The sequence below is a fragment of the Oryx dammah genome, unplaced genomic scaffold, assembly GCF_014754425.2.
Source record: "Oryx dammah isolate SB20612 unplaced genomic scaffold, SCBI_Odam_1.1 HiC_scaffold_17, whole genome shotgun sequence".
Lineage (NCBI taxonomy): Eukaryota > Metazoa > Chordata > Mammalia > Artiodactyla > Bovidae > Oryx > Oryx dammah.
The window spans coordinates 6,440,729-6,464,138 of NW_024070201.1; the positions used below are offsets into that span (position 1 = coordinate 6,440,729).

General features: G+C 36.2%; 1 protein-coding gene across 1 annotated transcript; it reads left to right on the forward strand.

Annotated features, from left to right (window-relative positions):
• The first annotated feature begins 6,348 nt into the window (after positions 1–6,348).
• Positions 6,349–22,181, forward strand: ANGPTL5 (angiopoietin like 5). Its single transcript, XM_040257869.1, has 8 exons — positions 6,349–6,718; positions 8,606–8,750; positions 10,389–10,492; positions 11,397–11,490; positions 14,710–14,810; positions 17,558–17,678; positions 19,781–19,966; positions 21,323–22,181. The coding sequence occupies exons 1-8, from the start codon at positions 6,623–6,625 to the stop codon at positions 21,640–21,642; spliced, it is 1,167 nt and encodes a 388-aa protein (XP_040113803.1). The 5' UTR covers positions 6,349–6,622; the 3' UTR covers positions 21,643–22,181.
• The last annotated feature ends 1,229 nt before the right edge of the window (positions 22,182–23,410 follow it).

Sequence of the window (23,410 nt, forward strand, 5' to 3'; positions counted from 1 at the left end):
AAATCCCATGGACGGAAGAGCCTAGTAGGCTGCAGTCCATGGGGTGGCTAAGAGTCGAACACGACTGAGTGCTTCACTTTCACTTTTCACTTTCATGCATTGGAGAAGGAAATGGCAACCCACTCCAGTGTCCTTGCCTGGAGAATTCCAAGGACGGGGGAGCCTGGTGCGCTGCCGTCTATGGGGTAGCACAGAGTCGGATGTGACTGAAGCGACTTAGCAGCAGTAGCAGCAGCAGCCTTCCTGAAAGTCTAGTTTTTGATACATTATTAGTTTTGTATGTCATGACTTTTAGGCACCTTATTGTTTTGTCACATGGGGTATTAGCATTAAGAGGCATAATTTGGTTTCTGAGTTTCCTACAAATGCTTGCCCATATAATCATTCTTCATTCAAATGTTGCTTTACAATGATACTTCAAGAAGGAAAGAAATTTTAAACACAATGTTACCAATTTTTTAAAAAATTACAGGATTTTTTGATCTTTAAATTATTTCTTTCTTCAAAATGTTAAGCAGGTTTTTCACGTTTTAAGTTGTACAGTCCTTTATTAGACAATGGCACCCCACTCCAGTACTCTTGCCTGGAAAATCCCATGGGCAGAGGAACCTGGTAGGCTGCAGTCCATGGGGTCGCAAAGAGTCGGACACAACTGAGCAAATTCGCTTTCACTTTTTACTTTCATGCATTGGAGAAGGAAATGGCAACCCACTCCAGTGTTCTTGCCTGGAGAGTCCCAGTGACGGGGAAGCCTGGTGGGCTGCCGTCTACGGGGTTGCATAGAGTCGGACACAACTGAAGTGACTTAGCAGCAGCAGCAGCAGCAGCAGCAGCAGTCCTTTATTAAGTTACATAGATTCTAGAAAAACCTTTAAGATTAAATATTTGGACGGTAGATAATTTGAAGCATTTATAAGCTTTATCTTTTGGCAGGAAATATAAGTATGATTTAAGCAATAATAATCTACTTCTGCTTTATTGACTATGCCAAAGCCTTTGACTGTGTGGATCACAATAAACTGCGGAAAATTATGAAAGAGATGGGAATACCTCAGACCACCAGACCTGCCTCTTGAGAAACCTATATGCAGGTCAGGAAGCAACAGTTCGAACTGGACGTGGAACAACAGACTGGTTCCAAATAGGAAAAGGAGTACATCAAGGCTGTATATTGTTACCCTGCTTATTTAACTTATATGGAGAGTCAGTTCAGTTCAGTTGCTCAGTCGTGTCCGACTCTTGGCGAATCCATGAATCGCAGCACGCCAGGCCTCCCTGTCCATCACCAACTCCCGGAGTTCACTCAGACTCGGTTCCATCGAGTCAGTGATGCTATCCAGCCATCTCATCCTCTGTCGTCCCCTTCTTCTCCTGCCCCCAATCCCTCCCAGCATCAGAGTCTTTTCCAATGAGTCAACTCTTCGCATGACGTGGCCAAAGTATTGGAGTTTCAGCTTTAGCATCATTCCTTCCAAAGAAATTCCAGGGCTGAGCTCCTTCAGAATGGGCTGGTTGGATCTCCTTGCAGTCCAAGGGACTCTCAAGAGTCTTCTCCAATACCACAGTTCAAAAGCATCAATTCTTCAGTGCTCAGCCTTCTTCACAGTCCAACTCTCACATCCATACATGACTGCTGGAAAAACCATAGCCTTGACTAGACGGACCTTAGTCAGCAAAGTAATGTCTCTGCTTTTGAATATACTATCTAGGTTGCTCATAACTTTTCTTCCAAGGAGTAAGCGTCTTTTAATTTCATGGCTGCAATCACCATCTGCAGTGATTTTGGAGCCCCCCAAAATAAAGTCAAACACTGTTTCCACTGTTTCTCCATCTATTTGCCATGAAGTGATGGGACAAGATGCCGTGATCTTCATTTTCTGAATGTTGACCTTTAAGCCAGCTTTTTCACTCTCCTCTTTCACTTTCATCAAGAGGCTTTTTAGTTCCTCTTCACTTTCTGCCATAAGGGTGGTGTCATCTGCATATCTGAGGTTTTGATATTTCTCCCAGCAATCTTGATTCCAGCTTGTGCTTCTTCCAGCCCAGCATTTCTCATGATGTGCTCTGTATATAAGCTAAATAAGCAGGGTGATAATATACAACCTTGATGTACTCCTTTTCCTATTTGGAACCAGTCTGTTGTTCCATGTCCAGTTCGAACTGTTGCTTCCTGACCTGCATATAGGTTTCTCAAGAGGCAGGTCAGGTGGTCTGGTATTCCCATCTCTTCCAGAATTTTCCACAGTTTATTGTGATCCACACAGTCAAAGGTTTTGGCATAGTCAATAAAGCAGAAGTAGATGATTTTCTGGAACTCTCTTGTTTTTTCCATGATCCAGCGGATGTTGGCAATTTGATCTCTGGTTCCTCTGCTTGAACATCTGGAAGTTCACTGTTCACATATTGCTGAAGCCTGGCTTGGAGAATTTTGAGCATTACTTTACTAGCATGTGAGATGAGTGCAATTGTGTCGTAGTTTGAGCATTCTTTGGCATTGCCTTTCTTTGGGATTGGAATGAAAACTGACCTTTTCCAGTTCTGGCCACTACTGAGTTTTCCAAATTTGCTGGCATATTGAATGCAGCACTTTCACAGCATCATCTTTTAGGATTTGAAAGCTCAGCTGGAATTCCATCACCTCCGCTAGCTTTGTTCATAGTGATGCTTTCTAAGGCCCACTTGACTTTCACATCCCAGGATGTCTGGCTTTGGGTGAGTGATCACACCATTGTGATTATCTTGGTCATGAAGCTCTTTTTTGTACAGTTCTTCTATGTATTCTTGCCACCTCTTCTTAATATCTTCTGCTTCTGTTAGGTCCATACCATTTCTGTCCTTTATTGAGCCCATCTTTGCATGAAATGTTCCCTTGGTATCTCTAATTTTCTTGAAGAGATCTCTAGTCTTTCCCATTCTGTTGTTTTCCTCTGTTTCTCTGCATTGATTGCTGAAGAAAGCTTTCTTATCTCTCCTTGCTATTCTCTGGAACTCTGCATTCAGATGCTTATATCTTTTCTTTTCTCCTTTGCTTTTCGCTTCTCTTCTTTTCACAGCTATTTGTAAGCCCTCCTCAGACAGCCATTTTGCTTTTTTTGCATTTCTTTTCCATGGGGATGGTCTTGATCCCTGTCTCCTGTACAATGTCACAAACCTCCGTCCATAGTTCATCAGGCATTCTGTCTATCAGATCTAGTCCCTTAAATATATCTTACTTCCACTGTATAATCACAAGGGATTTTATTTAGGTCATACCTGAATGGTCTAATGGTTTTCCCCACTTTCTTCAATTTAAGTCTGAATTTGGCAATAAGGAGTTCATGATCTGAGCCACAGTCACCTCCCGGTCTTGTTTTTGCTGCCTGTATAGAGCTTCTCCATCTTTGGTTGCAAAGAATATGATCAGTCTGATTTCAGTGTTGACAATCTGATGATGTCCATGTGTAGGTTGCACCTTTATTGATATGAAGCTGAGCATGGAAGAATTGATACTTTTGAACTGTGGTGTTGGAGAAGACTCTTGAGAGTCACTTGGACTGCAAGGAGATCCAACTAGTCCATCCTAAAGTAAATCAGTCGTGAATGTTCATTGGGAGGAGTGGTATTGAAGCTGAAACTTCAATCTTTTGGCTACCTGAAGTGAAGAACTGACTCACTGGAAAAGACCCTGATGCTGGAAAGATTGAAGGTGGGAGGAGAAGGGTATGACAGAGAATGAGATGGTTGGATGGCATCACTGACTCGATGGACATGAGTTTGAGTAAACTCCAGGAGTTGGTGATGGACAGGGAGGCCTGGCATGCTGCGGTCCATGGGGTTGCAAAGAGTCTGACGCAACTGAGCAACTGAACTGAATGAAACTAAAAAAAAAAAAATCTCTATATTTTGGTAAAAGAGATAAGTGAATTAAATATAATGATTACCTTTTCACATCAAGAGCCATAAAGTAATTCATTCTTTTATTAAGAAAATAAATATTGACCAGTTACTATGTGCCAAGTACTCTCTAGTGGTGGGATACAGCAGTGAGCAAAACTTCAAAGTCCCTGTGCTCTTTAAGCTTGTATTTATTTTTCTTTCTTACTAGAATATATTAGGTAATGAAAACCACTATGAGGAAAAATGGAGTAGTGTAGACGGATAGATAACTGATGTCAGTTCTATTTTAGATAGTGTGCTCAGGAAAAGCCTCCCAAAATTGGAAATTTGGGAAGAGGTCTGAATGAATAAAGAAGGTTGCCACTCAAATATCTGGATGAAGGTTGTTATTCAGAAGCAGTGGGGGCTTTAAGTACAAAGGGCTCTGAGGGCAGAATTTTAGTTGATATATTCAAGGAACAATAAGGAGACCACTGTATCCAGAACAGAGTGAGGTAGGGGAGGTGTCCTAGGACATGAAATTAAAGCAGTGTATGGGGGATGTCCTTCCAATATGGTGGTGACTTACGTAATACATAAGGAATTAATATAAAATCCAACTTCCAATGGAGGGAAAGCTTGGAAAATTTTGAGTAGGAGAGTAATACCTAATTTAATCTTTCAAAAGGATCACTTTAGTGGCTGTGGGGAAACTAGTCTACAGTTGATAACACTAGAAACAATGAGACCAGATTCGATGTTGTTATGGTAGGTTGGTTGAGAGATTATGGAGGCTTTTACTAGGTAGTCAAAGCGGCAGCGAGAAGTTTTCAAAATTTTAACCTGAGTCATTAAGATGTGTAGATGCATGGTTTTGGCAAGTGAGTGGAATTTATTTTAAAAGAAGAGTCAAATACATAAGGAACTACATAAGGAATATTGCCATTTACTAAAATAGGTTGAGTGTGGGAGAAGAAATAAGATTTAAGTGCCAAGTATGTTAAATGTGAGATGCCTATTAGACACTTTACTTTATTAACATGGTTTCAGGAATTGTTAATGGTGTTCTGTTTACAGAAGAAAATATAGTAACCACTTTATGGTTATAAAACATGTTCACATAGTAATCTAATTTGGATAATGTCATAACCTTGAGAATTATGTGAGGCAGCATGTGATGGACAATTTCTTGAGCTTTCAGTTTCTTCTTGGCTGAGGTTATTTTTTTCTTCTACCAAAGTATTTTCTTGCTGAGGCTATTACTTTTTCTGCTGAAGTATTTTCTTGCTCAAGTAAGAATTTCCTGAATTTGTCTGTGGGCAAGCTGTGAAAGAACAAAGTATTTTAATGTCTGGCTGGTTTAAAATTACTAAAATTCTGCCACCTTCTTCTCAATTTTATAAGACTTCAACTAGAAATTTAAGATTAAAGATTAATACTAGAAAATAATGATGACAATAAAAATAATAATGATATCACCTAATACTTGAATACTTGTCATTTCTCTTGCACTGTGCCTAGTGCTTACATACATCAAATAATTGAATCCACACGACAATCCCCATTCTACAGAGAAAGTAAGCTATCATATTAGGTAACTATGCCCAAGTTTCCAGAGCAATGGAGTGGTGAATCTAGATTCATCCAAGAATTCCGGTACCAGAGCCAGCACTCCCAACTACCCCATATTGCCTGTTGGGAGAAACTGAGAAAATTTCAGCAGAATAAGAGATGAGAGTGCTTGCATTTAAGCAGAGGGTAGTGAGGATATAAAGTAAGAAAATAATCTAAGATATTACTTCCTTAATTACTGTCTTAATACCTAGACCATACCACTCACTATGCAAGTGCCATAAAAACTGTCATCTCTACCTTGTGGTTCTTGGGCTAGGAATGGAAATGGAGATAATAATGCCTTGAATTGGAAACAAAACTCAGGAAAGTCTTAATTTTAGGGTAATGAAGACTTAGGCATGTTTCTAGAGGGAAAAGAAGGAGCCTTTATCATGGAGAATTTGAAAATTCCTCAAAGACATTGATCTATCAACTTTCAGAGAGTAGTGATTTTCATTAACAACAGTGCCCTTATATTCACAATTGTTGAAATTTTAACACTATTGATGTAAACATACAAATCAGTTAGAGTCCTAGGAATTTGGTTTAGGTGGTTAATATGACCATCATCGATAGCTACATTCAGTTGTAAGAATGGTTTCAGTCTGAATTATCTGCTCTGGGTGTCCACACTGATTAAATTTCTATTTAGTATTTTGTAGAAATAGTTTTGATGTATTAGTCTTCCACTCCATCATTTAAGTAGAAACTTAACTTCTACTTTCTTACTATTTTTATGCAAACTGGTTCACAGTAAGAGAGTTACACATTATCAAAAGCATTTTTTTCTGAGGAAAAAATTCCTGGCTCATAAAACTTGGATAACTCTATAAATGCTTGGTTGCTTGCTTGATTTAGTTAGCTAGCTGGCCAGCTATTGCTTATATTCCAAAAACATGAATTTACAATGCAGACATGTAGTGATAAAAAGGGTTTGTATAACTTAGAATGATGGGATCTCTGGAGGCTACCTTATTCCTTATATGAAGGGCGTTGTTTCAAACGAGGGCATGGAAACCAGTAATTACTGGCTTCTGTTTTTGTTGTACACCTTCCAGAAATTTTTGACTGAAGACTCAATGTACTGGAGCTCTTTCCACACAGAGCTAACTGATATTTGAAGAAAATTTTCACTTCTCCAACCAAGAAAAATATGATTTATCTTTTCCAAGCCTCACTCTTGTTCTTAAATCTATGTATTTTTACTTGCGGAGAAGCTATACAAGATAACTGTGTGCATCATTCTACGGTAAGAATTTCAGCAATGCTATTTTAGCTAAGAAAGCATGCTTATATAGTTTTTAAGATATGTACTAGGTGTTTGACAAGATTAATTACAGCACTCAATATAATTTATGGAAAAATTAAAGTGTTTATTTAGAAATGCTGAGACATGCTTAAATAATATTATTTTTAAACTTAGGAAACTATAAACTGAAGATTGACTCTTAACACATTTCTTGTAAAAATTGTTAAAGAAATTGCAGACCTAGGTTAAAAACTAGCCAACAACTTTCCACTTAACTTTAATAATGAAATATCTTGTAGGCAATGAAAAGTTCATTTTACTAAAAAAAAAAAAACTGTTCTATAAACTTTCATACTTCAAATATAGTCTTGTACCTGGTTACTCAGGAAATTTTAAAATTTAAAATGAAAAAATTGTATTCAGAACAATGTCAGAGTGATAGCTAAGACTGTATGCAATACTATGAGTAGATGGTGGTTTGAATCTCTATAATTTAAATATTGGTTTATAATATTTAAATGTTATAAAATGTATTTACCACTGTATCAATACCAAATACCAAAGTTGAAGCAAGAATAAATTCTAAGGAAGCTACAGAAATATTAGTAAGAATTCTCTATGCTAAAAATTTAAGAATCTTATTTAGATCTAAAAAACTATAGTTGTAAACTATAGCTGTTTCTGAAAACAGCTAATATGTCAATTGTTATAGGAGTATAGGGGAAAGAGCAAAAGTTAAAAGTAGATCTTTGTAGCAAAATGTATTTTGGGCAAATATCTTTTAAATTATGTGATTAGCTCTTCACTTTTCTCTCAATATCCATGTCAAAGATGACAGATCTTGTTATTATTTTCTTTTAAATATAGTTATTTAAATCTTATAACGTCTACCAAAGAATGTTTTAATAATAAAAAACTGGTAATGTATGCTTTAACATTAAAAAACCCAACAATGTACCAATAAGAACCCATACATTTGGAATGACAGCTGTAATCGGCTTTTTTTCTTTTTTTTTGAACACAGTAGTCTGTACTTTTTACTCTCCTACCCCCTACCTTGTCTCTCTCTCCTTCCTTCTCCTCACTAGTATTCAAAAGTTTATAATTGGTTGTTAGCTTTTGATTTTAGTTTAATTTTTAAAAATGTATTTTATTGAAGTGTAGTTGATTCAGTTATATATATTTATATTATACATATATAAAATATGTATCCTTTTTCATATTCTTTTCCATTGTGGTTTATTGTAAGATATTGAATATAGTTCCCTGTGCTACAGAGTAGGACCTCATTGTTTATCCATTCTAGATATAACGTTGCTGGCTTTTAAAAATGACATCTGTTGTTGATTTTGGAAAGAAAAATTCCATTCTTTTTTTCTGCTATTATTATTGCTGCCTTTTAAGTCTATGAATACTTTACCTTTCAAATCTGTAAATACTTTAGCTTATACAAAAGCGACAAATCTATACATTTTCCCCTCAGCCCCGCATCACAATTCCTACAAATTGGTGGCAGAACGTCCTTCTGGCATAGAAATGTTGTAGGCCTCTCAGGGAACCTTCTTAGTATCCATCGAAGGGATTTCAAATGGCATGATTCTTGAAAGAGGAATGGCTCAGCACCGTATCACACAGGGAAATGTGAAACAGTCAAGGCCATAAAACCACTGTAATGGAAAGGAGGCCCTAAATGAATCCTTTTGGAATTGGAGAGGAAAAAAGAGAGCAAAAGATTTGTTTGTGGAAGTTTGAATTAACCAATTAATTATATATTCTTTCTTTGTGTATGGCTTAAAATCTCATCTTTATCTAGAGTCTTATTTATGATATATTAGGTAATATAACATTCTTCATATATTTTTTCTTTTCTTTTTTTTTAATGTAAAGGATTCTCCAGGAGTTAACATCGTAGAAGATGAATCTAATACAAAAGGTGAAAGTAAAAGTAATGCTACTGTTTACAAAGAAGATTGTGAGGAATCATGTGATATTAAAACTAAAATTACACGAGAAGAAAAATATTTCATGTGTAGTAAGTATTAAAAACAACCATAATTATAAAAGTATATGATTTATTATTTCTATGGTAGAGATGGAAAAATATACTTTAACATTTGTTGAGTCATTTAATATATATCCTGATCATCCTAGGCTAGAGGTATATGTTTTGGGCACATAGTAGGTGCTTCACATCTAATTTACCTAATTTGTAAATGAACAATTCCTTCTTCTATGTTATATAGCCCAGTAACATCAACTGACCACAGAAGGCCCTGACACTATCAATTTGCCTAGGACTATTTTCTTGATTCCATCTGAATCAATAAGAAATTTCACCTAAATTTTGAGGGGGGAATTAATTAATATTGAATAACTGCTATAATAGATACAATACAAATTCATAGCCAATTTATGTAGCAAAGCATAAAAAATAAAGAATTTTAAAATCTTCATTTTTGTTTAAAACTATTTAGTAGCAGCACAGTAATTCTCATGATCTACTATATGTACCTAGGGGATGGGATGAGAAAGGGGATGAGAAGGGGAAGAAGTTCTGAGCCAGTTCTTATAGGCCTTTAACTCTTGGGTCAGAAAGTATAAAAAGCTCACTTTATTGTGTTTAATCCTGTGTGTAACACAAATATCTCAGGCTTCTCAAACCAGTGAGTGTAGGTTTAGATCTATTAAGATAAATGTCTAAATCCAGCGAGTATCTAATAGAAAGAGAGACTGAAAGTAAAAATGACAGGTAAGACTCAATGAGGTAGATTTTAAACTATCAAGAGTTATGAATGGGATTCTACTGCTAGAGTGAAATTTAGGAAAATAGAAATGACTAAGTTTTAAAAGAATAATTATGCAATAATAGGGGACTTCTTTTGTTATAAAGGATATCATCAGTATAATTGAATAAACTTGGATTAAGTCTGAAAAATACATGGTAATCAGTGCATAATTCCTGATTTTGATGGTTGTGTTGGAGACAATGTCTTTGGTGTAAAATACCCTGAAATATCCAGAGGCATCATGGTGGCATGCTCTCAAAAGAAGAAAAAATTCTTCACACTGTTCTTACAACTATTCTATGAGTAAGACTGTTTGAAAATAAAAACATTTTTAAAAAGAAAAAATACATGGTAAAAAAGTTTAACCAGAAACCAACCAGTTAAAACTTTTGACTGAGGTTTATTATGGGTGTATATGCTTGTGTGTTTGCATTTTTTTACACAAAAATACAGCATTAATAGAAAAAATTAAAAGAAAGATTTACCTTAGAAATTAACTTTCATGATACGGAATTATTGTCTTTTACTTTCTTATGTAGTAAGAATTGATGAATTTTTGACTTCCTGCTCCTTTCTCTGTCATAAAGTGAGAATTGATATTCAGAATGTTGTCTCTTGTTTATATCAGATTAAATTAGGGGGTTAAAATAGATTATTAGGAAGCATATTTTCATTGCGAGGTACTGAAACAATTGTTTTCTTCATTAATATTGAGTTAAACAAAAAAGTACTAAGCAGAATATGCAACTCTATGTATTTAGTTAGATTGAGATGCTATTGTGTTTACATATTTATCCAAAATCATTTAAGAATTCTTATTTTTTACTGTAGTTATTTTCTGTAACAATATAACGTTTAGCAAACCCGTTTTATTATGATTTAAGGGAATTTGCAAAATTCTATTGTTTCTTATACACGAAGTACCAAAAAACTACTAAGAAACATGATGGATGAGCAGCAAGCTTCCTTGGATTATTTAATTAATCAGGTATGGCTTTTTTTTTTTTTTTTAGAATTGTGCTCTTATTGTATGTATACATTGATATAGTTAGCTAGAAGTATAATTGTTTGATTTTTTTTTTAATGTCCAGAAATCTATTTAGTGCCTACTATGTCAGAGACACCATAGTAAAGTGCAGGCAAATAGAAAGCAATAACCAATAAAAGGATCTTCACTTAAAGATTATTCAGTCTGAGCAGGGGAGTTGGGGGGGTGGGGCAGAAGAATGTATTGAAAATGTTGTGAATGCTGTTAGAAAGTTGCACAAAAGCAATTCAAAATCTGAGCCGAGGGAAATTTTCCCAGATTACAGAGATTATGAACTGAGTCACGAAAGACGGATAAAAACTTCAGAGGTCACAAAGTTTGGGTAAGAAGACTAAGAGCAGGATGTTCCATCCTCGGGGAACTTCTTGAAGTGGTGCAGGGGTGGAGTGACTGGTGAGGTAGAGGGTGTATAAGAAAACTGACTCTAGGAAATAGGAACTAAATCATGCCACACCGAGAAGTCATCGAAATGTCTGAGCAGGGAAATGCAATGACTAGATTGGCAGCTGGTGTGGAGGATGGCTTGAGGAAGAGCGGATAACAAACTACAGCAAAGGAGCAGACAAGATCCAAAGAACAGATCTGCAAGAGTAGTCAAATATAGAAATGCACAGATGAAGGCAGTGTTCAGGGGAAAATGGTACTGAATTTAATGACTGCTATTTAGCAATCATTAGCAAGCTTTATTGCTTTCTTATAACAGTGAGAAATTCAAAAGAAAGATGAGCATTATATATATTTCAAAGCTGGATTTATAAGAGTCTTATGAATATCAGTTACAGAATTCAGCTAAAAACGTTTTGTTCCAATACATATTTGCTTAAATATATGCCTGTGTGTTTAGGTTAATGAGCTCATGAATCGAGTTCTCCTTTTGACAACAGAAGTTTTTAGAAAACAGCTGGATACTTTTCCTCACAGACCAGTTCAGTCACACGGTGAGAACTTTTGAATTTTAGCCTTTTCATATTTGTCTGTTGTTACTTAAAAATTTCATGGACAGGTTGGTACATTTAGAACTTTTGTTTAAAAAATATAGCTCATTATCATCTAACAGGCTGGAGGAGTAACACCTGCCATTATGCAAATTTTGGCGCAGACAATGCATACTTTTCTGAATTGGCAAACTTTTCTGACCATTTGAAAGCCATGGCTATAGACAGATATTCAGAATCTGTTGAAAATAGCATAGTTTTATTAATATGTAGCCAAATGTAGGCTCTCCTTTTACATTTTAGTAATAATCAGTCTTAGCTTAGAAGAAAAGTTCTCAGAATTCCTCCCACCTGTAAAAAGTATTTTTGACATGCTTGAGATATTTCAAATTAGAACATAAAATTTGAAGAAGAAGCTAGATTCAGAAAGAAACTGGAATTTAGCTCTTTTGATGCTAAAATACAGTATAACAGTACAGTAATTCCTAAAGGAATAGGTTTCTAATAAAAATGCCCTATATATCTTACAGTTGTGAATTAATACCAAAGTTTCAAAGCAAATAAATGTTTATTGATGGCCTTGTCAGTGATCTTTCTTTTTTCCTTGCAAAAAGAAGGAAATAAACTGTTACTGAGACCACTTATTTGCCAGGGACTATGACAGGCACTTTCACATGTTATTGTGTTATTTTTTATTATGTTATTTTACCTCATTTGTGAGTTGTGAAGATAGTGTAACAAGGCGGTCATGAGCATGGACTCTAGGGTCAGATCATTTGTCTTCAAATCCCTGATCCACTGTTTCCTGATATCAGTTTCCTTATCAGGAAACTAATAGTCTCCTCTGTCCATGGAATTCTCCAGTCAAGAATACTGGACTGGGTTGTCATTTCCTCCTACGGGGAATCTTCCCAACCCAGCGATTAAACCCGGGTCTCCTGCAATGCAGGCAGATTCTTTATCATCTGAGCCATCAGGGAAGCCCAAACTTATAGTACCTACCTTGTGTGTTTCTTGTGAGATTTAAATGAGTAAATACATCAAAATCTCCTAAAGTATCGCCTGAGCATACTAAGACAGTATAAAAGTTTGCTATGATGGTGATTATCATCAGCTAAGGAATATGGAGTCCAGAAAAATCTAAACAATCTATTCACGTTTATTTGGATGGTGATGGCAAAGCAGATACTCTATCACAGATTAGTCCTTCACTGTAAGCTTCTATCATATCTCTAAGCATAAGCTTATCATAAAAATATCTCTTAGCAACTCAGAAGAAAGGCAACAAATCTATGTCTTCTGGAAGTAAAGGGGAAAGCAAACAATTTTTTACAGCTTTTTGTAGATGATATTTTCTGCATATTTACTGTGTGCTAGGCACTATGCTAAGTACTTTACGTAATGTCTTATATGTATATTGTCAGAATAACACTATGAAGTAGATAGTATTATTATTATAACAATATTGCACATGAAGAAAAGTAGTTAAGAAACTTAGCTAATAATCCTAACCAGGAAAGAGTAGAACTAGACTCTAACCCAAGCTTCTGGCTCTGAAGTCTCAGGCTTTGTTGTGTTTGTTCTCTGGGTAATTGATATTGTAAGGTTAAATTTATTTTATTATATTTATAGGAGATGATACAAAATAAAGCATCCAGAGTAAAATGTAGCATTATATCCACATAATAGTTATGTTTACAATCCCCTGGAAAGTGGAATGCTTTAGAGAAGATGATTATAGACTGCTACAGTTCTAGCTGTTGTCAACAGAGCAGGCTTTAGCCTCAGCATCAATTCCTCTGGTGAAGAACATGATTCCTCCTTCCTCTCCTTTTGCTTGTTTTTAATGGGGGCCCCAAAATATCACCAGAATATCTGTTTCAAATAGTGGAGAAAGGATGTGTCAATAGTAGCTAGCCTACTTATTCTTTTGGATTTTCTCCTTGTCATCATTACAGATTTCTGTCACATATTATGTTCCCAAGATAAGCCTAGATTTCTGAAAATACACTATTTATTGCACAAAAGCATGCATAATTGTAAAACTTTTAAATAAATGTTGATACCAACTGGGCAAATAATCAATAACAGTGAGCTATCAGTGAAGGTTTATTGCAGCATAAATTATTTAGTCCCAGTTCCTTTGTTCATCTAGATTCTTATTTTTAATGATGAGATGATTTTTCTTTTTAAGAAGTTAAAATCATCATATCATTGTTGTTGTTGTTCAGTTGCTCAGTCATGGACTGCATGATTCAAGAACCTCATGGACCACAGCACGCCAGGCTTCCCTGTCCATCACCATCTCCCAGAGCTTGCTCAAACTCATGTCCATTGAGTTGGTGATGCCATCCAACCATTTCATCCTGTCGTCCCCTTCTCCTCCTGCCTTCTATCTTTCCCAGTATCAGGGTCTATTCTAATGAGTCGGCTCTTCGCATCAGGTGGCCAAAGTATTGGCGCTTCAGCTTCAGTGTCAGTCCTTCCAGTGAATATTCAGGGCTGATTTCCTTTAGGATCAACTGGTTGGATCGCCTTGCAGTCCAAGGGACTCTCAAGAGTCTTTTCCAACACCACAGTTCAAAAGCATCAATTCTTTGGTGCTCAGCTTTCTTTATAGTACGACTCTCACATCCCTACATGACTACTGGAAAAACCATAGCTTTGACTATTACAGATCTTTGTTGGCAAAGTAATGTCTCTGCTTTTTAATATGCTGTATAGGTTTGTCATAGCTTTTCTTCCAAGGAGCAAGTGTCTTTTAGTTTCATGGCTTCAGCCACCATCTGCACTGATTTTGGAGCCCAAGAAAATAAAGCCTGTCACTGTTTCCATCGTTTCCCCATCTATATTCCATGAAGTTATGAGACTGGATGCCATGATCTTAGTTTTCTGAATGTTGAGTTTTAAGCCAACTTTTTCACTCTCCTCTTTCACTTTCACTAAGAGGCTCTTTAGTTCCTCTTCGCTTTCTGCCATAAGGATGGTGCCATCTGCATATTTGAGGTTATTGATATTTCTCTCAGCAATCTTGCTTCCAGCTTGTGCTTTATTCAGCCCAGCGTTTCTCATGATGTACTCTGCATACAAGTTAAATGAACATATCATTAATGAACATTTTAATAATAATTTCACATAACACTGTCAATTCTTTATAATAAAATGATTAAGTGTTAGATGTGTATGTGGAAATATCCTAAATAACTAATTTTACTTTTCTAGGTCTAGATTGTACTGATATTAAAGATACCATTGGTTCTGTCACCAAAACACCAAGTGGTTTGTATATAATCCATCCAGAAGGCGCTAGTCATCCATTTGAGGTAAAGTTTTCCCTTATTATATATGAAATAGGATAGGCATCTAATTTATTTAAATAATATTTAGTTTTAATTGTTTTACTATTTTATTTCTTCTTAAAATTTTTCAAATAAATTAGTATAGGTTCCAGTTTTGAAATTTTGTTTTCTGGGATTCTTTGCCCAAACCACAAACCAGTAAAAGAATTAGAGAGTTGTTCACTTTTCTATTTGAGTGTTTCTGGTTACATTCTTTAAAGTGAATCCATTTGGTGCTAGATCTTATCCTTACAGTAGATGGAATTATGCAAAATAAATACTTATTTGCTTTAATTAGCTTATGGATATCAAAAAATAATGGTGTACTTTGTCTCGGAGCTTGATAAAAATACTTTAATTTCTCTTCCTACACATGGATATACTTTGTTTGGATGGCAAATGACTTTTTGTGATTGTATAAAAAATTAATAATTTAAAAAACCTTTCACTAAATTGTGAGATTGAGAAGCTGATCCATTTCTTAAACTGCATAAAATGAATTACTCATATCTATCCTTAGTAGTTCTCTGAAGGCAATTTCAACTCTATGTATTATTAAAACTATATGTTATTATATATTGTATATTAATATTATATATATAATTTTCTGGTTACATTTTTGTGCATTAGAAAGGTTGTAATATGAATATCATACCTTATTAATAGTCTTTATTACACAATAAAATAATTTTTCTAAGTAGATACTACCAGTTTCTCATCTCAGTTATGAACATTTTCTGACATTTATTAACAGGATGTCAAAAATTGGGAATTAAGTGGGAAATAATTTTAAATTACCTAAATTATCTCACCTACAGATTCAGAAATGGGCCTGAACAGATGTGGAAAGGGAAGGTTTCTAATTTTGTGAAGAGTGGGATGCATAATTACCTCTTTTGTGGGAAAGTGTTGGTTCCCTAACTTCCTCCACACTGCCTTTTTCTGTCTGTGTGTGGGAAGTTTCTGATGGGGAGGACTGCTCTGATTTTCTTGCTTTGTCACTTCAATGAGTCCTCCATGGTGATCCTCTTAAGGGCATTTAGCAGAGCACCCCAGATGCATCTATGAGTGCCTATTGAGGTGGGACATGTGCTAAGTTGCTTCAGTCACATCTGACTCTTTGCGAGCCCATGGTCTGTAGCCCACCAGGCTTCTCTGTCCATGGGATTCTGCAGGCAAGTTTACTGAAGTGCATTGCCTTGCCCTCCTCCAGGGGATCTTCCTGTCCCAGGGATCGAACCTGCGTCTCTTATGTCTCCTGCAATGGCAGGTGGGTTCTTTACCACCAGCGCCACCTGGGAAGCCCCATAGATGGGGCTTAGACCATGCTTTTCTGTCTGAAAATCTCAATCTGAACACAGGCCATCCAGGCTATGAAGAAAAAAAGCAAAGACAGATACACAGGCATATCTGACATTGTTTTAAAAATCAGTGTTTAATTAAAAGGAAAAGTTATTTATAAAGATATGAATCACTCTGCCACATCAGATGGATATCATTTGTTTTTGTTGTTGTTCAGTTGCTAAGTCATGTCTGATTCTGCGACGCTATGGACTGCAGCGTGCCAGGCTCCTCTGTTCTCCTCTGTCTCCCAGAGTTTGCTCAGATTCATATCCACTGAATCGATGTTGCTCCTGCCTCTGTCTCCTTTGCCTTCAATCTTTCCCAGCATCAGGGTCTTTTCCAGTGAGTCAGCTCTTCACATCATGTGGCCAAAGTATTGGAGCTTTAGCTTCAGCGTCAGTCCTTCCAATGAATATTCAGGGTTGATTTCATTTAGAACTGACTAGTTTCATCTCTTGTGGTCCAAGGACCCTCAAGAGTCTTCTCCAGTACCACAATTAAAAAGTATCAGTTCTTCAGCACTCAGCCTTCTTTATGGTCCAACTCTCACCTGTACATGACTATTGGAAAAACCATAATTTTGACTATATGCACTTTTGTTGGCAAAGTGATGTCTCTGCTTTTTAACACACTGTCTAGGTTAGGTTTGTCAAAGTTTTCCTCCCAAGGAGTAAGCATGTTTTAATTTCATGGCTGCATTCTCACTGTCCACAGTGATTTTGGAGCCCAAGAAAATAAAATCTGTCACTTTTATTACTGTAAAATCTGTCACTATTATTACTCAACTGAAAAATATTTATAAAGTTGAGGAATAAGAGCCTTAAAATGCTACAAACACATATATTGACTGACACAGGGACTGCAGTTAGGTTTGTTTTATAACAAACAGTATTATTTCTTGAGATTAAAAAAATCTGAATATTTTAATGACATATAGTTGCATTGAAACTTTCAGTGGCAGTATCTTCTCTTTTTCTAGGCTTAGGGTGAAGTATGGGATTCCTTAATAGCTCAGTTGGTAAAGAATCCGCCTGCAATGCAGGAGACCCCAGTTCGATTCCTCAGTCAGGAAGATCCGCTCCAGAAGGGATAGGCTATCCACTCCAGGATTCTTGGGCTTACTTTGTGGCTCAGCTGGTAAAGAATCTGCCTTCAATGTAGGACACCTGAGACCTGGGTTCAGTCCCTGGGTTGGGAGAATCCCCTGGAGAAGAGGAAGGCTACTCACTCCAGTAATCGGGCCCGGAGAATTCCAAGGACTATAAAGTCCATGGGGTTGCAAAAAGTCGGGCACGACTGAGCAACTTGCACAAGCTCGAAGTATGAGTTTTATATCAAAGAATGAAAATAATAGCATGCTGTTTTTGTCTTTTCTGGGTTTATTTTAGGTTATGTGTGACATGGATTACAGAGGAGGTGGATGGACTGTGATACAGAAAAGGATTGATGGGATAATTGATTTCCAAAAGTTGTGGTGTGATTATCTGGATGGATTTGGTGACCTCTTAGGTCAAATTTTATTCATTTCTCCTCTTTTTTCTTCTTCTTGGTATTATGCCTATAGACTGTCTGTAAAAATAGCAAATCCTGTGAATATAAACACATGACTTAAACTACTCTCTCGTCACTAGCCAAATTATTTAAAATAAGTAGGTCTTCAGTTGGGATCTAGATATCTTTATTTTAGATGCCTGTTGAAATGTGATTTGACTGAAAATTATAAGTTGGGTATTTATTAAGTATTGATTATACACCCAGCAGAGTTCTGGCAGATGGTCAATAGTTATTTGTAGAATCAAAAACTGAATGAATAGGGACCTTGAAATTTTGAGATTTGTGCTGTGTCTGTACAAACAAATGAAATGGAAATTTGGGGTACATTGTGTATAAGCTCAAATAATGTGAACTGAGAGTAGTGATTTATAAAAGCATCAGTAAAATTTGGAAAATGGAAACCCCAGGTGAACTATAAAATCTGTTCCCAATATTCTATGGCAATATCACTTTGGCTGTTGAACAAAAACATTAGTATTCCTGAACACTGCAGAATTTTACATTAATTGGAACATTTGCAGGTGACTTTGATCATTTTTATGCAATTATTTTAAGTTGCCATTGTTATAACTTAAAATATTTAACATCCCATAATAATGTCATTCAAGGATTTAGTAAGTGGTGGTGTTAGTCCTACTGCTAAAAACCTACTGCATGTCAGTGAGGTTAGAAAGTGTGTGAAATGTAATCAAATGTCACCAAGAAGGCCAAATAGCTGCCATGCTGTGGAGTGCAGTTGATATACTTGTGTTTTCTCAGCATTACCTCCAATTTTCCAACAAGCCCGGCCATCTGAATCCAGCAGTCATAGATCTGCATACTCTAAACTGCTATCTTCTGTACATAATCCTTATTTCTGTAGGGAGATAATTTTAGTTTTAATGAAAAATGTCTTCAGGCAGATATATTTCGGTAAACAGACTGCTTTGTACTTGGCCTATTAAAGAAATAAACTGTATTAAGGAAAGTATCTTAAGTATACCCCAAACCCTAAGTTTGGGATATAGGGGAAGTATGGCAAAGACATTTAATTGGTGTCAGACTAGGAGAAACCAAGCAGTCCCGTCTTACTTGTCCATCTTTCTTACTTCCTTTCTTCCTGTACTTCAGAATGTCTTAAGTTCTAGGTGGGTATGCAGTTAAAATGCTCCTGCAAGCCCTTGAGAGTGACTTAATGTCTTAGCTATAGTTTTAAGAGTCTGAATGCTGTCACATAGTCCCCAACTCTTTGAAGTTCATTTTATTAGACCTTACTTCTTTTGGTAGTTTCATGATTCAGGTAGAGGGATGTGCTTCAGAGCAGGAGTGTCCACATTTAGGCCATGACAGTGAGTAGAGGGAGGTAGAAAGCCAATGGCTAGAACATGCAAATATGCAGTTTGTATTACGGAGTTTAAGCATTCATCCTGGATCTGCAATCATCTTGGAAATACTGACCCTAACCTGAGGATACTCTGGTGTTTCTACCTTATATTTTCATTCCTTCAGAGGTAACTGACAAGCTGCATTATAACAAAGAAATATTAGTTCACAAAACATTATTCTCAAAGACAGAGTAAGAATAATTTCTATTGAACACTTTCAGGAAATATTTCTTTAGGAGTTGCCGATTTGGAGGTTAAACCTCTTACATTTACTGGTACACATCATTTTGTTACCAGCCATAATATTTGAACTGGTAGTTTTTGTTGATATGCCTTAAGGTAGAACTTGATTTTTTAACTTAATCTTTAAATGACTTTTTGAATGTAATTTAGGCAGATAAAAAATGAAACAATCTAGTTATCCTTGGTCTAGTAAAGCAGAAGTGAGAAGACACACACACACACACACCCACACACACACACACACACACAGACACATATATGTATAGGCAAATTAGGCACACAGTGATAATTTGAGCTAGGGCCATCTATTCCCTCAAATAATTTATGTGCACTATCTGAGAGTTATTTAAACACCAAACATCAAGCACTTAATAATAGAAAGTTATGCTAATAATACAGAGTTATTCTAAATATGCTGTAACATATTTTAAAAAGCATTTTTTTAAACAGGCGAATTTTGGCTAGGACTGAAAAAGACTTTTTATATAGTGAATCAGAAGAATACCAGTTTTATGCTGCATGTGGCACTGGAATCTGAAGATGACACATTAGCTTATGCATCATATGATGATTTTTGGATAGAGGATGAAACAAAATTTTTTAAAATACACTTAGGACGATATTCAGGAAATGCTGGTAAGTTTTTTATTACTAAAATTATCCAAAAGATTTAAATCTAGCTGATTCAATATTAGATGAAGATAAAAGTAGTATATTTATTTTGGCATATATATCACTGTTGACAGATTAGATTAAAAATGAGAAAACTGTCTAAGTCTTGAGTTTTGAAACTCTGCTATGATGGTTGCATCATCTCATGGTTTTGAACTGCCATATGTAATCTCAGTTGATTCTTTAGATAGCGATTCTGTGGGATAGGCTGGGAAGGCATTATTTCCATTTTCATGTTCTAAGAGGCCAGCATTTAGAAGTCTTAGAATGTTAGAGCTGATCTTTACTCTTCTCGATTCACAGGTCCAGAAAGATTAAGTGACTTCCTGGATTGCCAGCTCATGACATCTGAGCTGTGGCAAGGACCCAGGCTGATAGAACAACTAGTTTAATGGGTTTTTAAGGGTCTATATTTCAGTGCATCTACTCCCCGCCCAATTATATTTGTTAGCACTTTAAAATAGTTGATGTTAAATTTATATTTTGATGTTGAGATTTTAAATTCTTCTGTTTAGCTCTTCTGTTGATTGCTCATGATGGTTCTTGTTCAGTAGGGATGATTAGTGTTAGAAATCCAAAAATGAATGAATTATGCTTCCAGTTCTTTAACTGATCACAATATAGAGGGGAAGATTAAATAGAACTGGAAACAGAATAGAACAGAATACTGATACAGCTTTGGAAGTTAAGAGGGAGAGAATGATTCCAACTGATTGCATCCAGGAAATCTTCATGCAAAGGTGATTTTCAACAAAGAATTAATGTTAGATTCAACCTGGGATGCTTTTTGAAAGTACATACTTGTGCAGAATCTGATGCAGTAAGTTTGGGCCCAGGTATTTGTATCAACTAGATGGATATTTAGCATCCTTATAGTTGAGAATCACCGATTTGTACTTGGAGGAATGGATGGCATTTGGGCAAATGAATGTTGGCAAAGAGAACAGTTTGAGACAAGGCACAGAAATGGAGAACACATTAGTGAATGCCAGATAAAGGGGATAGGGCAGAGGTGGAGAATCCTATGGACAGAGGAAACCAGCGGGCTACAGTGCGTAGCGTTGCAGAGAGTTGGACACGACTGAGGCAACTTAGCACGCATGCAATGGCCACTTGAAGATGTTTATTATGTTGAGGAATTCATTACCAGATTTTGGCCTATTGCTCCTGGAGGAGAGATTTTAATCTGATATCTAGTAAAAAGTAATTTAAGCGTTAGTTTTAGATGCAATGCCTTTTCACGATTGGTTGGTAAAAGTTGATGAAAATTACAAAAAGTGCCTTTAAATTTAGTCATCAAAAAAAATCTATTTTACCCAGGTGATGCATTCCGGGGCTTCAGAAAAGAAGATAATCAAAATGCAATGCCTTTCAGCACACCAGATGTCGATAATGATGGATGTCGTCCTGCATGCTTCATCAGTGATCAGTCTGTGAAGAGCTGCAGCCACCTCAGTAACAATACCGGATGGTGGTTCAGCCAGTGTGGTCTCGCAAATCTGAATGGCGTTCATCACTTCTCTGGAAAGTTGCTTACAACTGGAATTCGATGGGACACGTGGACTAAAAACAACTCACCCGTCAAGATTAAATCTGTTTCAATGAAAATTAGAAGAACTTACAATCCATATTTTAAATAATCTCATTTAAAATTTTAATGCTCTTTTTGATAATATATAAAAGATTCTACATAGTTCTCTTTTTACTGAGTGTTTTAAGCACATTTGCCAAAATTTAACCATAGATGACATCTAGGTATTATGAATCTAATTAGAAATCTTTAATTTTGCAGCATTTTAATAAAGGAAAACACAGCTCAATGTATGCTTTTACTACTAGCTATATTAGTAATATATAATAAAATTTGTTTTGAGTGAATTGCAACTTGTCTACCTGAAATCTATTGTCCTTTTAAAGGATTTTCCCTTTTCTTTAAAGCATATATAACCATAGTAGATTGTTAGGAAAATTAAAAAGGCATTATATTTATTGCTATATTTATTTGAAATAGTTACCCATATAATCCACAGATAATTTCTATAGAAGACAATTATATGGAATAATTTTGTGCAGATTAATATATAAACTTCACATGGTTTAAAAACTGAACTATTTCTGAGTGACTCCATAATATTTGACAATTAATAAGAATTTGCTGCAAAATAAAGTCTTCCTTGTTTTCTTATTTTATTATGGCTAATAAATTTACTCTTATTTTTAATAAGCTGACTATACATTTGTATCTGGAGCAGATGAATTCTGATGGTGGCTTCTCTGGTAGCTCAGTAAGTAAAGAATCTGACTGCAATGCAGGAGACCAGGGTTTGATCCCTGGGTTGGGAAGATTCCCTGGAAAAGGAAATGGCAACCCACTCAGTATTCTTGCCTGGAAAATCCCATAGATTTTTCCATATCCTATAGGATATGGAAAGTCCCATATCCTTTCCTCCTCATAGGATAGAGGAGCCTGACAGGCTACCATCCATGGAGTCGCAAGAGTTGGACACAACTAAACTACCAGTTGGGTTTCCCTGGTGGCTCAGAGGTTAAAGCATCTGCCTGCAATACGGGAGACCCCGGTTTGATCCCTGGGTCAGGAAGATCCCCTGGAGAAGGAAATGGCAGCCCACTCCAGTATTCTTGCCTGGAGAATCCCATGGAGAAAGGAGCCTGGTAGGCTACAGTCCACGGGGTCCCAAAGAGACAGACATGACTGAGCTACTTCACTTTCACTTTCAAACTACCAGTTGCATTTTAAAACACATTTGTATCTTAACTCTTTTTAAGCCAATAGGAATGGTGTGAACTTTAAGTGAAGAAGAAAGAGCAATGAACCAGTGGGTTAGAGGTGGCTCTAGGAGCAAGCTTATCCCTTCTACTTTTTCATGAAGTTGGAAGGAGTTGGAATGGTTAGGCTTCTATAGGAAAACATAGCAAGGAATGTGCTGGACCAAATATCTATTAATTAAGAAAATTAGGGTTGAACGGTAAAGTACTTTGTCCAGAGTTAGGATTATACAATGTACAAAGGAGGGTAGAAAGTATATGAAAAAATGAGGTGAGAGGAGGTCTGAATTACAGGCAAAGACAAATATCTTGTGATATCACTTATATGGGGAATATTAAAAAAACGGTACAAATGAACTTATTTCCAAAACAGAAATAGAGACACAGATGTAGGAAACAACCTTATGGTTACCAAAGGGGAAAGAGTAGGGATAAATTAGAAAATTGGGAATGACTTATACATACTACTATACATAAAATAAATAGCTATTAAGAACTACTGTATAGCACTATTCTGTATACAGGATCTTCCCTGTAGCTCAGATGGTGAAGAATCTGCCTGCAATGCGAGAGACCTGGGTTTGATCCCTGGGTTGGGAAGATCCCCTGGAGAAGGGAATG